The 14,912-nt window shown below is 42.1% G+C and overlaps 1 protein-coding gene across 1 annotated transcript in view; it reads left to right on the plus strand.

Annotated features, from left to right (window-relative positions):
• The window catches only part of PRKCH (protein kinase C eta), a 200,159-nt gene that overhangs the window by 61,001 nt on the left and 124,246 nt on the right, over positions 1 to 14,912 (plus strand). The window contains exon 2 of the mRNA XM_036278466.1: positions 1,106 to 1,169. Coding sequence (XP_036134359.1) covers positions 1,106 to 1,169 — 64 coding nt within the window. The remainder of the gene's footprint in view (positions 1 to 1,105; positions 1,170 to 14,912) is intronic.

Here is a 14,912-nt window from a genome sequence, read left to right on the forward strand (position 1 = left end):
GTGCAAAGGTCCCGAGCTGTCCCCCTGCTGCTTCCCGGAGATCACCTGTACTCTGGGAGAAGGGTGCACACAGAGAGCACGCCTCTCCTATGCATTTTACTTCCTAAAAACCAAGGGTTTGCAGTTGACCATGACGCATTTGTTCATTATTTTATATGTTGCCATTGTTTCTCTACTCCATATACTTACTGTGTGGTTTAATAAAATGCTGCTCTTGACTGCTCAGCCACTATGGAAAACAATATGGTATTTGCTTCAAAAATTAAAAAGAGGACAGCCATTTGACCCAGTGATCCCACTTCTCGGAATATATCCTAAGAAGCCTGAAACACCAATCAGAAAGAATATATGTACCTCTATGTCCATAGCAGCACTATTTACAATAGCTAAGATCTGGAAACTGCCCAAGTGGCCATCAGTAGATGAGTGGATAAAAAAGCTGTGATACATATACACAATGGAACGTTATGCAGCTGTAAGAGAGAGAGAGATCTCTTATCCTTTAAGACGACATGGAAGGACCTGGAGACTATTATGCTGAGTGAAATAAGCCAGTCAGAGAAAGACAAGTACCACATGATCTCACTTATTCATGGAACAACATGAACAAAATAAGCTGACAATCAAAATAGATCCAGAGACATGGAAGTAGGGAGCAGACTGACAGCCTCAGAGGGTGAGGGGTTGGGGGAGCAGGAAGATAGATAAATGGATGGATGGATGGATGGATGGATGGATGGATGGATGGATGGATGGATGGATGGTAGATAAAATGCTGCTCTTATAAATGGCATGCAGAAGATGGGGACATCTCACAAACAATGAGCAAGTTTATGGGAGCTTCTTGATAACATGAAGAGCCAAATCGGAAGATATTAAAATTCAAGAGAAGAGAAGCATTGAAGGAACTGTTACTTTTAGATTTGCTTTTCAACCATCGTGGTTTCTTGCATTTTCACTTGATTCTTGCCCCTCTCCTGTTTAACGAAAGACTTAGATCTGATTTATGGCTGTGATTTTCACGTTTTATTCTCTAAGAATATCGAGGCTCATAAAAAATATTTTAAAATTAGAATGTAACATACATTTTTTTCTCTCCTTCTAGGTGGATCTGGAGCCAGAAGGGAAAGTGTTTGTAGTAATAACCCTAACCGGGAGTTTCACTGAAGGTAAGAATGAATTTTGGATGATTTCTGGTATATGTATATCTTGGTCCATACTTAGTAGGAATTTCTATCTTGGAAATGATAAAAAGAGCATTTTGTAAAAAACACTTTGAAAAATTTATTGTTTTAAGTTAGGCTGGCTGGTACTTTGTTGTCTGATGGTCTACTGGCTTGGGTTGCCGGATTAAATATATTTGTTAAATATAACAAATCTGGCAATCACGTGTTTTATTTCGCACGCTGAGTTTTGTTTTTATTCATCACCTTAGCTGAATTGGTCCTTGCCTGTTTTAGTTCTAGAATATTCAGTTGTTCTTTAGAGTTTTGTTTCTGGGCCAACTCTTCAGTTTGCCCCTGAATGTGTTAGAAATTTAAGGATTGTGTTCTTTTCCTTATAATCTTACACCTCATTCTGTCCTTGAAGTGAATCTGTTTCTGTTTTATTGGTACCACCCCCAGTTCTCCCCCAATTTTTTTTAATTGAGGCAAAATTTATAGAGAGTTGACCCTTGACATGGGTGTTGGGGCACTGATGACTGCCACCCCCGCTGTGTACAAAAATTTGTGTATTTTGTTTCTATTGTACAGTGAAATGCCTGGTCAAGGGCATATACCTCAGCTGTGGTTCATCCCCAGCCCTGGTCAGGTTGTGTGGGAGGCTGTCAATCAATGTGCCCTGCTCTCGTCGATGTTTCTCTCTCTCTCTTCCCCCTCCTTCCCACTCTGTCTGATGATAAATAGAAAAATGTCCTCAGGTGAGGATTAAAAACAAAAACAAAAATCCACAAGGTATTATTTTATACTCACCAGAATGTCTAAAATTAAAGAGATTGACCATATCTAATGTGGGTGAGGACGTGGAGTAATTGGAACTCTCCTACATTGCTGATGGCAGTAGGACACAACCACTTTGGAAACTCATTTGAGAGTTTCTTATATAGTTACATATATATCTACTCTGTTACCCAACAATTTCACTGCTAGGTATTTGCCCTAGAGAGATGAAAGTGTATGTCCACAGAAATCCATGTACAGGAAAGAATGTTTATAGAAGCATTATACATAATACCCTAAACCAGGGAAAACTCAAATGTCCATCAAGAGGAGAATAGGCAAACAAATTGTTTTACATTTAAATAATGGCAGGAATACTCAGCAATAAAGAGAAATAGGATATTGATATACAAAATGATGTGAATGGATCTCATAGAAATTATGCTGAGGAGAAGAATCAGACACACAAGAGAATGTACTATGTAGTTTATGTACATGAACTTCCAGAATAGACACAACTAACCTATGGCAAAACAAAACAAAAGAAAACATTGTTTGTTGCCTCTGGCAGCAAAGGACTGACTGGGGAAGGGACACAAGGGAACTTTCAGAGTGATGGAAGTTTCATTTTGAAGCTGTTTGTTTCCATGCTATAGGAATGAAATTTTTCATATTGACTTTGTATTCTGCAACCTTAATAAATTCATCTATTAGTTTTGTTTTTGTTTTTTTTTAAGATCCCTTAGGATTTTCTCTGTAAATAATCATGTTGTCTGTAAATAAAGACAGTTTTCCTTTATTTTTTTTTTTTATATTTATGGCTTTTGTTTCCTTTTTGTTTCTTATTATGCTGGATCTCCTTGTCTCACAACCAGTCTCGGACAGAAGGAATTCATTCTCTCCCGATTAAGTGTGGTGTCAGCTGTATGCATTTTGTTTTTTTGTTTTTGTTTTTATTTTTATTTTTATTAATTTGTTTTTGTTACAGATGTTTCTCCTTTTCCCTCCATTGACACCCTCCTCCCCACCCCCCACACCCCATCCCCAGTTTTGTTCTCCATGTCCATTGGTTATGTATACATGCACATAAGTTCTGTGGTTTATCTTTCCCCCCAGTGCTCCTCTTCTGAGGTTTGTCAGTCTGTACCCCACCTCTGGGTCAATTTTGTTCATCAGTTTAGTTCATTATATTCCACAAATAAGTGAGATCATGTGACATTTGACTTTCTCTGCTTGGCTTGTTTTGCTTAGCATAATACTCTCCAGGTCTCTCCATGTCATCTCAAAGGATAAGAGATCTTTCTTTCTTACAGCTGCATAGTACTCCATTGTATACATGTACCACAGCTTTTTTATTCACATCTGTAACAAAAATAAATAAATAAATTTTAAAAAATGGGCAGAGGACCTAAATAGACACCTCAGCAAACAGGACATACAAATGGCCAAGAGATAAGAAAAAATGTTCAACGTCACTAATCATCAGAGAGATGCAAATTAAAAGAACTATGAGGTATCACCTCACACCTGTCAGAATGGCCGCCAAAAACAAATCATCAAACAAGTGTTGGTGAGGGTGTGGAGAAAAGGGGACTCTGGTCCACTGCTGGTGGGAATGCAGACTGGTGCAGTCACTATGGTCAATGCTCAATCACTGAGTCACAATGGCCAAGCAAAATCCTTGTGAAGATTTTTAAACATGTGACTTCATGGTTTGTCTTTTTGGTGTTGACGTTTTGCAATTGGTGACACCTTCTTTGAGAAATGGTTTTCTCTCTTCTCTGCCAACCGTTCTTATTCATGTAGGTGAATTGTTTTAATGGTAGTGGTTTTCTGTCTGTTTTTTTCATTGTTCCACATGATGTTATTGCTCTAATAATGAAATTAGCAGACACCTGGATACTTGAACATGAAAAAACTATCCAGGTTACAGTATGGGGATCTTCTGCCTGTTCAGAGGTCTTTTTGATTTGCTTGATGACTTGCACATAACAGGATTTATGAGAAAAATGAGTCTGCTCATAGTTCAGCTGAATAGCATGTAACATAGTATTACAGAACATGGGATGGAACATTCTCTCAGCACGTGGAACATGGTACAGTCATAGTATAGATAAACCCAGCAGTGAGAAGGGACAAGAGTGAGGAGGGGTGAGCTTCTAAGTGTGCGGAAGTATCTTTCTGTGTAAGTTACAAGGACCGACAGAGTTCAGACCATGCATGTTGCCGTAGTCATTACGTGACTTCTTTCCTTAGAGCTACCCCAGCTTTTTAGGACTAAGTTTCATTTAGGTTCTCTCTTCTTTAATTGTACACTAGAAGCATCAGACCACTGGCACTGGAATGCTTCTGGATGTTCTCATTGTATTAATTTATTAGTTTTTGTGATCAGAATGTCAAATCTTACTAGGGGTGAGTATTTACCAGGTCATTGAAATTGTATTTCTTTCAGAGATGACCCTGGATAAAATTGTGAGGCAGGCAGAGTTCATCTTTGGTAATTCCCTTTTCTGTTTAACTCATTTTTTTCTGCTCTCTGCCTTCAACTGTCTCTTACTTCATTAAGTTGCTCAGTGATCTCCTCTCCCCCGGAACAGTTGCGAATAAGGAAGATAGTGAATTCATGGACCAGTTCACGCTAAAGTGATAGCGTTTGATATCTTAGTACTCTACCCTTTTTAGGTGTGTCTGCAGATTTTAAAAGAGCTGTGTTATCCATGCAAAATGGATTTTTAACATTGAAATTTCAGGAGCTATAAATCTATGTGTAGGATATAGTCTAGACCCTCATATCTGTTCTCTCAGTGGGAGCTTTGTCTTGTCACTTTGGCTACTGGGCTGGGGTTTCCGCTTGAGCTTGCACATTGCTGCTGCCTTAGGGCACAGCTTTGCTGTCAAATACAGACAACGTGATGGCTGCCTCTGCGTGTGTTAGAGGAGGAGGGAAGGCAGTACCGCCAACACGCCTAGCGCAGCCGCAGCCTGGGCCTGCCGCTGTGGGAATGTCCCTGGCTTGGTTTCACTCTGTCAGCCACTCTAGATTAGCCCCAGCCATAAAGGGACAGGTTGGCCGGTAGAACTTTGGGAGCTTTGGTCCCCATTTTGGAAGCTGAAGTGCTCTACATAAAGAAGCAGTATGAAGTCAGGTCTGCCTGGTGTGTCTCGGGCTACAAAAGGGATATTAGTCTGGGATCCCAGAGGGATTGTCAAGGCTCAGGAAATGTTGGTTGAGCCTCAGGGTGCATCTCATCTGTCTTACAGGACTGTTTAGAAGGTCAGATGATATAATGCATAGAAAAATACTTTGCAAACTGCAGAGTGCACTGTGAAGGTGCATTCTCCCTACCCCAGCCTGGGATCCCATATATATTGAGCAAGTTTTAATTTTTAATTTTTGGCACCAGCTTTATTTTGTATTAGACACCTCAAGAATTCTAGTATGATGGGCGATTACTAGTATGATGTGGGCCCATCTCCATGCCTGTTTTCCCTTTATGGCCTCCTAAAGGAGTTCTGCCATCACTGAGGTTCTGCAGTCCCCAAGCTCTCCTTCAACACAGTCGCTTAAGTGGGACTGTGGTCTGTCATATTCAGGACTGATTTTAGGAGCTACTGATGCCTACTTATTTTATCCTGTCTCATAGTCTTATCTTTTATTAATTATGCTGAAACAGCAGCAAAGGCAAAAGTTTTTCTTAAACATAAGACATGAGTGAGAAATGACATAAGAAATGCCTGCTGGGTGCAGACCTTTGAGTCATAGATGCTGGGAGATAAAGATGAACAGACAGACGCTTTCCCGAAGGAGCTTGTGGAAGGGAGCGGCGTGTGGTGCAGAGGCCATGTCCCCGTGGGGAGTAAGTCCAAGACCCCGTGTTGGCCCACAGGGATGTGTGATCAGATCAGCCAGAAGGTTTGAGAGAAAGCTTGGTGGGGTGGGTGGGGTGGGGTCGTTTAAAGTGAGCTTGATGATAAATAGAAATGTGCCCGGAGGGAAAGAGGGTTCAGTTCAGGAGGGGAAGGCAGTTAGTACAAAGTCTCAGAGCTGAGAGAGCAGTGACAGGTTCCAGAAAGTGAAAGTAGTGGGGAGGTGACGAAGCTGGGGAGTGGGGAGCAGATGTGGTGAGGGACATGGGGGAGGGTCTCGTGTGAAGGTTTGCCCAGGAGGGTCTATCTGCTGACCAGGGTAATGGTTAACATTTACTCTCAGAAGGGTCCCAGGTTAGATGATAAATTTCATGATTATGAGGCTACTAGAGGTGATGGGGTGAAGGGTTTTAAAGCAAAGAGAGAGGGAAAAAAAAGATCTGATTTGGTAGCAGTGGGTTCAAGGGACCTGGGGGTGGGGGCATGAGAGGAGACAAGGCTGTGGAGTCATTAAGAGACTTCTGCAGTTATCTGAGGTTGAGACTAGTAGAGCCTGAGGTAAGTTGGAATCTGTAGGGATGGATGGGGAGGAGGGGACAGCTATGAGAGAGATATACGTGGTGAAACCAATAGGAATTGTCAATTTATTGGATGTTAGGGATAAAGATGAGTCTCAGATGATGATGAGTCTATACTCATTCACCAGAGTGTAGAAACATAGAGACGGATGATGATGAAGTCAGCTTTGGATAATGGAGCGTGAGGTGCTCGTGGAAACCCAAGTGGACAGATCTAGGAGGAACTGGAAATGAGTCTGGAGTTCGGCGAGAGATCTGAGCCTAAGATAGCGCCCCAGGTGTCCGTGGGAACCAGGCACACGGATGAAGGTCAGTGGAAAGATTGAGAGAGAAAACCAAGGTGACCAAAAGCAGAACTCTGCGGGACACCAGCATGTAAGGACTCTGCGTCATGGATTACAGTTTGTCAGACTCACCCAAACCATGTTGAAGGTTCACGTAATGAACACTGATTTTGTTAGTATATTCATTACTCCTTCCATCATATTTGAGTGCTTCCTGCATGCCAGGGGTTGTCTCGCCCTATGGCATAGCCTCTTCCAAATTGACATAAAAAAGTTCTATCATGAAAGAAGAAAACGAGAAAGGCTTTGAAAAGCATGTTTGAATTGGTGTTAACCATAGTACCTTCCCAGCGGGATGGTGCAGGTGCTGTGTGCAGGCTTAGCGGTGGAAGAACAGACGCACCTGCTCAAAAACCCACAGCGAGGGCTTATTCTTGGGTAAAGACAGAACAGGCAAAGCTCTGTGTGGAAGCCCCTCACCGAGCTGAAGGCTTACAGTTATCAACTGGACCAGAAACCCATGGCCACTATTCATTTTGAGAAACACGTTATCTATCACTCTTGATCAGAGGCAGAATTCCCCTAAGCCCTGCTGCTGAAGTAGATGCCATGGAAGTGATTTCTTATGTTGAAAAAGCTGTCTCATGCCACCGTTTCTTTCATTCTGCCTAAGCCTTTCTGGAGCGGACAGTGGGAGCTGCCACCTAACTGAGCTGAAGTTTATGATGGCGATGAAACAGCCCGGGGTCTTCAGGCAACCTCGGTGAAGCTGCCAGAATGTCAGAATCTGGCCCTGTTTATGATTGTCACTGCGTTGGATTCGTTTTTGCATGGAAGGGTGGAGGGGCAAAAAAAAAAAGGCTGGAATAAACAAAAATGGTGAAAATGCATCAAACTAAATTCATAACCACTATACATTGGAAGAGAAACAGCAGAAATAAGGTCAAGTCATGATATCTCCTCATGTGAGAACAAATAAAAAAATGATGTTGGTGTGTTGTTATGCTGTTAAGAAATATGGTGTAAGGTTTTCGGATCTGAAGAGAATGTAGTTTGCATAAGGGAAGTTGGCCTAGACCCAGGGTACCTCAAACTTAAATGGTTGGCGCACAGAGAGAGAATCGGCATTCTGGGCCCCCTAAGGGAAGCACACCACACCGTCTGCACGGTGCTCTTGCCCAAAAGCGGAGTCCGAATCTGGTCAGGCTTCTAGATCTCACCACCAGTTTACCAGAAATATAAGGGGACAAGGGAACTGTTTAAATGACACCATGCGATGTACTCATGAAAATCCTGGCTGTGGGAAAAATTTATAGGACAAGAGACTTGGTTTCTTTGACCAAGAATTGGAAGAAAAGGAAAGAGAAGGAGAAAACCCAAAATAACACAAGACAGACATATTAGCCAGTTTCCATATATGGACCATATTTTATCCCAGTTCAAACACAAGTTATAAAACAAGCGGTAACTCCCAGGAGACTGCTGAGGAAATGGGACAGTGACTGGATACACGATGCCGGTAAGGAATTATTCATGTTGTGTAGGTGTGATTGCAGTATTGCAGTTGTTAAAACAGAAAGAGTATCTATTAGGGGTACATTTTGAAATATCTACTGATGGCTCTGGCCAGTTTGGTTCAGTGGCAGAGTGTCGGCCCGCGGACCATTGAGTTGCAGGTACGATTCCGGTCAAGGGCATGTACCTTGGTTGCGGTTTGTCCCCAGCCCTGGTCAGGGTCTTGCAGGAGGCAGGAGGCAACCAGTCGATGTGTCCCTCTCATGTCAGTGTTTCTCTTTCTCTTTCTCCCCCTCCCCCGTCCCTCCCTCCCTCCCACTCTATCTGAAGACAAATAGAAAAATATCCTCGGGTAAGGATTAAAAAAAAAAATCTGATAAAATGCTGTGATACTTGAGATTTCCTTCAGAATAATTCAGAGTGGGAGGAGGGGCAGCATACAAATAAAGCCAGATCAGCCATGAGTTACTATGAAAGATGGCTGACATGTGGGTTTGTTCTATTCTGTTTACTTTTACGTGTGTTGGAAATTCTTTACTAAGAAGTGAAGATTAAAATAAACTACACATTTTTAAAATGTCTATTTCTTAGACAACAACAGAATCTGGGTTGCCTCTATGACATCAAATGATGCTTTTACTTTGAACCCATGTTATTTGTCCTCTTTTATTATTTAAAGCTGATAGGTTTTTTTTGTTTGTATATATTTTATCCTTAATTCCCAATTTTTAAGTATTATGAAGAGGCAAGTTAAAAATTGTAAATGACTAGCCCAGCCAGTGTGGCTCAGTGGGTTGAGCTTTGTCCCAGGGATTGAGAGGTCCTGGTTCAATTCCAGGTCAGGGCACATGCCCAGGTTTCGGGCTGGGTCCCCAGTAGGAGGTGTGCAAGAGGCAGCTGATTGATGTTTCTCTCTCTCTCCCTTCCTCTCTCTCTTAAAAAAAAAAATGTAAACGACGAAAATATTTCAGAAAGATTTTAAAAGTTCTACATACTAAGCTGTGAGTCAAAAACTGCAGGTAGGAAGGGCTGAGTAAGATTGTTCCCTTCATTTCAACACCAGGTTTGCACTTACAGTGAATGACAGGTAATCATCTCCTACCAGCAATTACGTAACATTTGGCAGTTGCCAAGTTTAATTTTAAGATCATTTCCTAAAAGAATAAATCAAAAGAGTTCCTGGTAGAAGTGTCTTTAATGAAGATAGTAAGACAAAAGTTCTGTGTATACATGCCTTTTTCCCCCTAGGTCCCAAAGCAAACTGAAGATACTTTGTACCAGTTTGTTTGAGGGGGAAAAGAACTTTGTTTTTTAATCCTCACCCGAGGACATTTTTGCATTTATCTTCAGATAGAGTGGGAGGGAAGAGGGGGGAAGAGAGAGAGAGAAACATCGATGTGAGAGACACATCGAGTGGTTGCCACCCACACGACCCCAACTGGGGCCGGGGACAAACTACAACCGAGGTACGTGCCCCCAGTGGGAACCAAACCCAGGACTCTCCAGTCTGCAGGCCGATGCTCTAACCGCTGAGCCAAACCAACCAGGGCGGAAAAAGAACTTCTTAAAAGACAAAAATATAACTTGACAAAGCACCTGTCGTTTGTGGATTTGCAGCTTGTCTAGAAAACTTTGCATTAGCCGCCTTCTTTCGGACTCTTACTACATCTGTTGGCGCTGGTACCCAGGGAGAAAATGGAAAATGCACTTGAGCTTTGGTATCTGCTTATTCGTGCTATCAAGGCAGTGCCTCGTGGCGTAGAGTAAGGTTCTGATCTTTTCTTGTTGGTCTGTTTCTGTGCCATTGGCTCAGTGTTTAGCTCAGACTTCTTGTGCCTCACCGCTGGTTTACAAATAATGATGTTCTCTGCTCAATTGTTGTGGCCACACGCGCCAGGGCAGATGACACGAGCTGCTGCTTGAAGCTGCAACCCACAGTTTCTCATGGTATCGAACGCTCTCATGCATGTGCCTTCCTCGTGTTTCGAGCCTGGTGACAGTTTACTGATTTAATTTAGTTTAGTTTTTTTTTTTTTTAATTTAAATAATTCCTTTGGTATATTCAGCTTAAAAAATGAGTGACCACTTCAGTTTTCCCGCTGGTCCAAGCAGTTCTGTGGCTACCATTTGGAAATGACTGTCAGGTCGAAGACAGGACAGAAGAGAGAGAGAGAAAGAGAGAGGCATTGAGGGAAGGAGAAAAGACTTGGTTTCTTGGAAAAAGAAGAAATGGTATTTTTAAAGGATTGAGGTTAATTGCCCATGTCGTGGTGTGCTCTCTCCTCTTCTCTGTAACAGCCGGCTCATTTATTAAATGCCTTGTGAGGACCCGAGACCGTGCTAGGCCTGTCATCTAGCAGATGACAACAGCAGTCCTTGTCCTGTTTTCTTTCTGGTAGCAGGATGGGCTCGTAAGCTGGTAATTGATTACCTCTGTATTCATGGAATCCCATCTGTGATTTCCTTTGCTCCCCACAGCAAACGTCCAAGGCTTATGTGACGCTCAGTACGCATGTGGTGAATGCAGCCAAGATACTGACTCGCCGCCGTCTGTGCTGTACACAAGCTCAGACTGGGATGCCGGGGTCCAAGATCTTTCTAGGCCAGCAGTTCTCAACCTGTGGGTCACGACCCCTTTGTGGGTCGAATGACCCTTTCACGGGGGTCGCCTAAGATATAACAGTAGCAAAATTACAGTTATAAAGTAGCAATGAAAATAATTTTATGGTTGCAGGTCACCACAACATGAGGAACTGTATTAAAGGGTCGCGGCGTTAGGAAGGTTGGGAACCGCTGTTCTAGGCCATCCAATTCTCTGGGAGGCATTTTTGTGTTTTCTCCTTGTTCTACTTTGGAAGAAAACTATCCTCTGGGTGGTATAACCCCCCACCCCCCAGAGTTCTGTCACCTTTGGGGATGATGTATTTTCACAAGGCTTCCCTTGGGTCCTTCTTTCTTAAGCCTAAAGGTTGACATTCACCTGGGAACGGTGCCACCTCCTCAGATATCAGGCATGGATCAGAGCTCTGGGGTGAGCGTGAGATTTGCTCAGGTTTTACTGCAGCCATCAGTGGGGTTTCTTAATGTAGACCTCCAGCTAGAACTCAGAAGAAATAAAAAATTAAATAAATGGGTTCCACTTAGGGTATGATAGCTGTGTCTGCCTAGTTATACCTCAAGTATCATTCTGACTACTTCTCTTACTTTCACTACTTGATGAAACACTCTGAAGTGATGGTTTTGTTGAGACTTTAATTGGTTCTCAAAGTATGGTCCTGCAGACCTTGGGGGTTCTGGAGATGACTTCATGAGGTCTGTAGTTCCAAACGATTTTCCTTATGATACTGAGATGTTATTTGCCCTTTTAAATGTGTTGACGTTTGTGTCAATGGCGCAAAAGAAATGGTGGGCACAACTCTTGGCACCTGAGAGCTAACCAGGGCACCACCTGTGTGGTGACCAGTGTGGCTGGTGTCATCTCCATTGCCATATAATTGCAGGGGAAAAAAACAGAAACAGTTTCACTTAAGAATATATTTGAGTCCGGCCGGTGTGGCTCAGTGGTTGAGCATCGACCCATGCACCAAGAGGTCGCCGGTTCGATTCCCGGGCAGGGCACATGCCCAGGTTATGGGCCAGATCCCCAGTGGGGGGCATGCAGGAGGCAGCCAATCGATGCTCTCTCTCATTGATGTTTCTATCTCTCTCTCCCTCTCCCTTCCTCTCCCTGGCTGGTGTGGCTATTGGTTGAGCGTTGTCTCATGCCCAAAAGGTCTCTGGTTTGATTCCCAGTCAGGGCACGTGCCCAGGTTGCAGGCTGTATCCCCAGGAGGGGGCATGTGGGAGGCAATGGATCTGTGTTTCTCTCATCGATGTTTCTCTCTCTCCCTTTCCCTTCCTCTCTAAAATCAATGAAAACATATTTTTAAAAATCTGTTTGATGAAGCAGTAACATTTGTAGTGTTGTTACTTTATAACATTCTGTGTGACAAATGGGAGCTCTGCATAAAGCACTTCTACAAACTGAAAACCTGTTGTGTGTCAGGAAAAAATATTTGTATGGCGGAGTTCTTAGCCAAGCTAGCCATGTTTTCTGTGCAACACCATTTTCACTTGAAAGAATGACTATAGCTCTGGCAGGTGTGCTCAGTGGTTAGAGCACTGGCCTACAGATTCCAATCACAGGCAGGTACCTGGATTGCAGGTTCGATCTCTGGCCCTGGTTGGGGTGCCTGCGGCAGGCAACCAATTGATGTGTCTCTCTTGCGTCAATCTTTTTCTCCTCCCGCCTCCCTACCCCCATTCCACCCTCTCTCTCTAAAAAAAAAAAAATCAGTGGAAAAAATATCCTCAGGTGAGGATTAAAAATAAAATAAATAACTGTTGGGGGGGAAAAAAGGACTATAGTTTTGGAGTCTTGGCATCTTTTCAAGTATTTTCTTAAAAATGAACATAGCACACCTGCTATTTCAAAGAAAACACTATGACTATTTGATACCAGTGATAAAATTGGATCCTTCAATTTTGGAAAATTTATATCCACCATTATTAGCTTGTCAGGTTCCAATACTTGAAGATGACTTTTCTCATGAGTAGGTTGTTGGTATTCGTGAACAGCTGTAATGTTTTAATATTGTATAGTAAAATAGGTCAATATTTGGAAGACCTGCATAACTCAGTGAACCTGTACTTTAAAAATTACCAGTGTAAGATGTTACAAAACCATGTGTGAGTCAAGAATCCATTGAAAGAATGAGATAGACTAATGAACAGAGTATGAAAAATTCATTGATTGTGGTTTTGCATCCCACATGGCAACTAACTTCTAGGAAACTACCACTTGCTGAGTTTTGATGTAGTATCAAAGAATGTTCACAATTATCTAAAAAGGGTATTAAAACACTCCTCTTCAGCTACTCTGTGTGCAGCTAGATTTTATTCATACACTTCAATTAAAAAAGAAGTTGCAACAGATTGAATCCAGAAGCAGATGTTAAGAACCCAGCTGGCCTCTAAGTCAAACATGAGATTTGCAAAATTGTAAAAAAGAAAATAAATGCCACTCTTTTCGTTAACATTTTTGTTCTGGAAATTATAGTTATCTTTCATAAAAATGTCATGTTAACATACAGTGGATTTGTTATTTAAATAAAAAAACATTTAAAAATACCTCAATAATTTCTAATAGCAAATATAGATAGGGAAAACCCACAAAACCCAAAATTTTGAGTTCCCAATTTTTAAGACTACAAAACGGTCCTGAAACCAAATTACTTTTAGAATTTCTAGCTTAATCTTTCCCTTTCTCTTTCTTCCAGAAGTCCAGCACTTTTAATTCTAGTGACCACAGAGAGCAGGAACTGACAAATGTTAGTGTATGTTCTAGGGGACTGATTGTTATCTAGGTGACAGGTGATACAGGCGACAGAAACTGTAATCCTTTTGTTTAATCATTTTTACTGCACAGTGTACTTTTTCAGCCAGTTTTTGTTAAAAGCCCTTTTTCATAAGAGGAGACGGCCAGGGGGTAACACCAAAACAACCCAGAAGCGATGGTGGTCCCTAACTTGAGAGGTGCCTGTTTTTATGCTAAACCTTTGCTTTGTTTGAGCAGAACATGGTGGTGGCAATACTTCTGAGCAGGTGGTCAGAGCTGTAAGCACTCAAAGCTGAAACTCAAAAATAGCTCAGAGATCTGTGGACAGAGCATCAGCAGACTCACTGGTGTGCTCACTTTGAAATCAAGGTTCTCGTCAAACGCAGAATCTGACTTTTCTTCATTGTTTCAGGCTTTTTTTTTCTTTTTTATTAGTTGAAATTACACTAATGTGGTATTCTCTCAGTGGAACTGAGATTTGGGTACAACAGAAATGATTTAATATTTTGATAGAAAAATTAATTGCTGTAGAGTCTATTTTCATTATGCTTTAATCTCACTTCCAGCAACTCCTGATCTCTCTGCGCTTTTTGTTTCAAACGGACAACGCAGCCGAGGTTCTGTTTTTCAGGCCAGTTATAGTGACATCTTTTATTAGGTTTTCTCTGATGACGCCCTGTGTCTTTGGGCACGCAGAGAGGTAGGAAGACCTGTTTCTTCCTTCTTCCCCTGAAACTTGTTTTCAGCATCATGATTTCATCCTGGGGTCTGAGATTTCTGTTCTGGGTCTCAAGTCAGTGCTGGATGACCCCCTGCTGGAGGTTAAAAGTGTGTCTGTGTTTGGGGTGGGGAAAGGGGAGACATCACGCCCTAAAGTTGTAGATATATTCTTTGTGTATGTCAGGAATTGCCTTAGGTTTTGTAAGTGGTAACTTCTCACATTGTTTTGGAGAAAATCAGTTGCTTCCTCCATGAATTTATATTCAGTTACAAAAATATGCTAGATTGAGCAATACTTCTAAATTATCACCACTAGGGCCCAGGGAATCAAGAGAACTCTACGTATATGCACAGAATACTTATGTATAACATTATGTAATGTGTGTATGCTGTGTGTGCATGTACTTACTAATGACACTGGTTTATTCTCACAGAACTCAAAATTTGGTGTGTGGGTGGAGGGGTAAACAATTAGACAAATTAACATAATATGCTAAATGGCAAATGCTGTGGGAAAAAATAACACAGGCTAAGGGGCCAGAGGTGAGGGCTGTGTGTGCTGTTCAGTTCAAATCTTTGAGCCAGAGATCTGAAGGGAGGCAGAGGGCGAACCACAGGGTTGTCTGGGGGA

This window comes from Molossus molossus, unplaced genomic scaffold, assembly GCF_014108415.1.
Source record: "Molossus molossus isolate mMolMol1 unplaced genomic scaffold, mMolMol1.p scaffold_m16_p_1, whole genome shotgun sequence".
In the NCBI taxonomy this organism is placed as follows: Eukaryota; Metazoa; Chordata; class Mammalia; order Chiroptera; family Molossidae; genus Molossus; species Molossus molossus.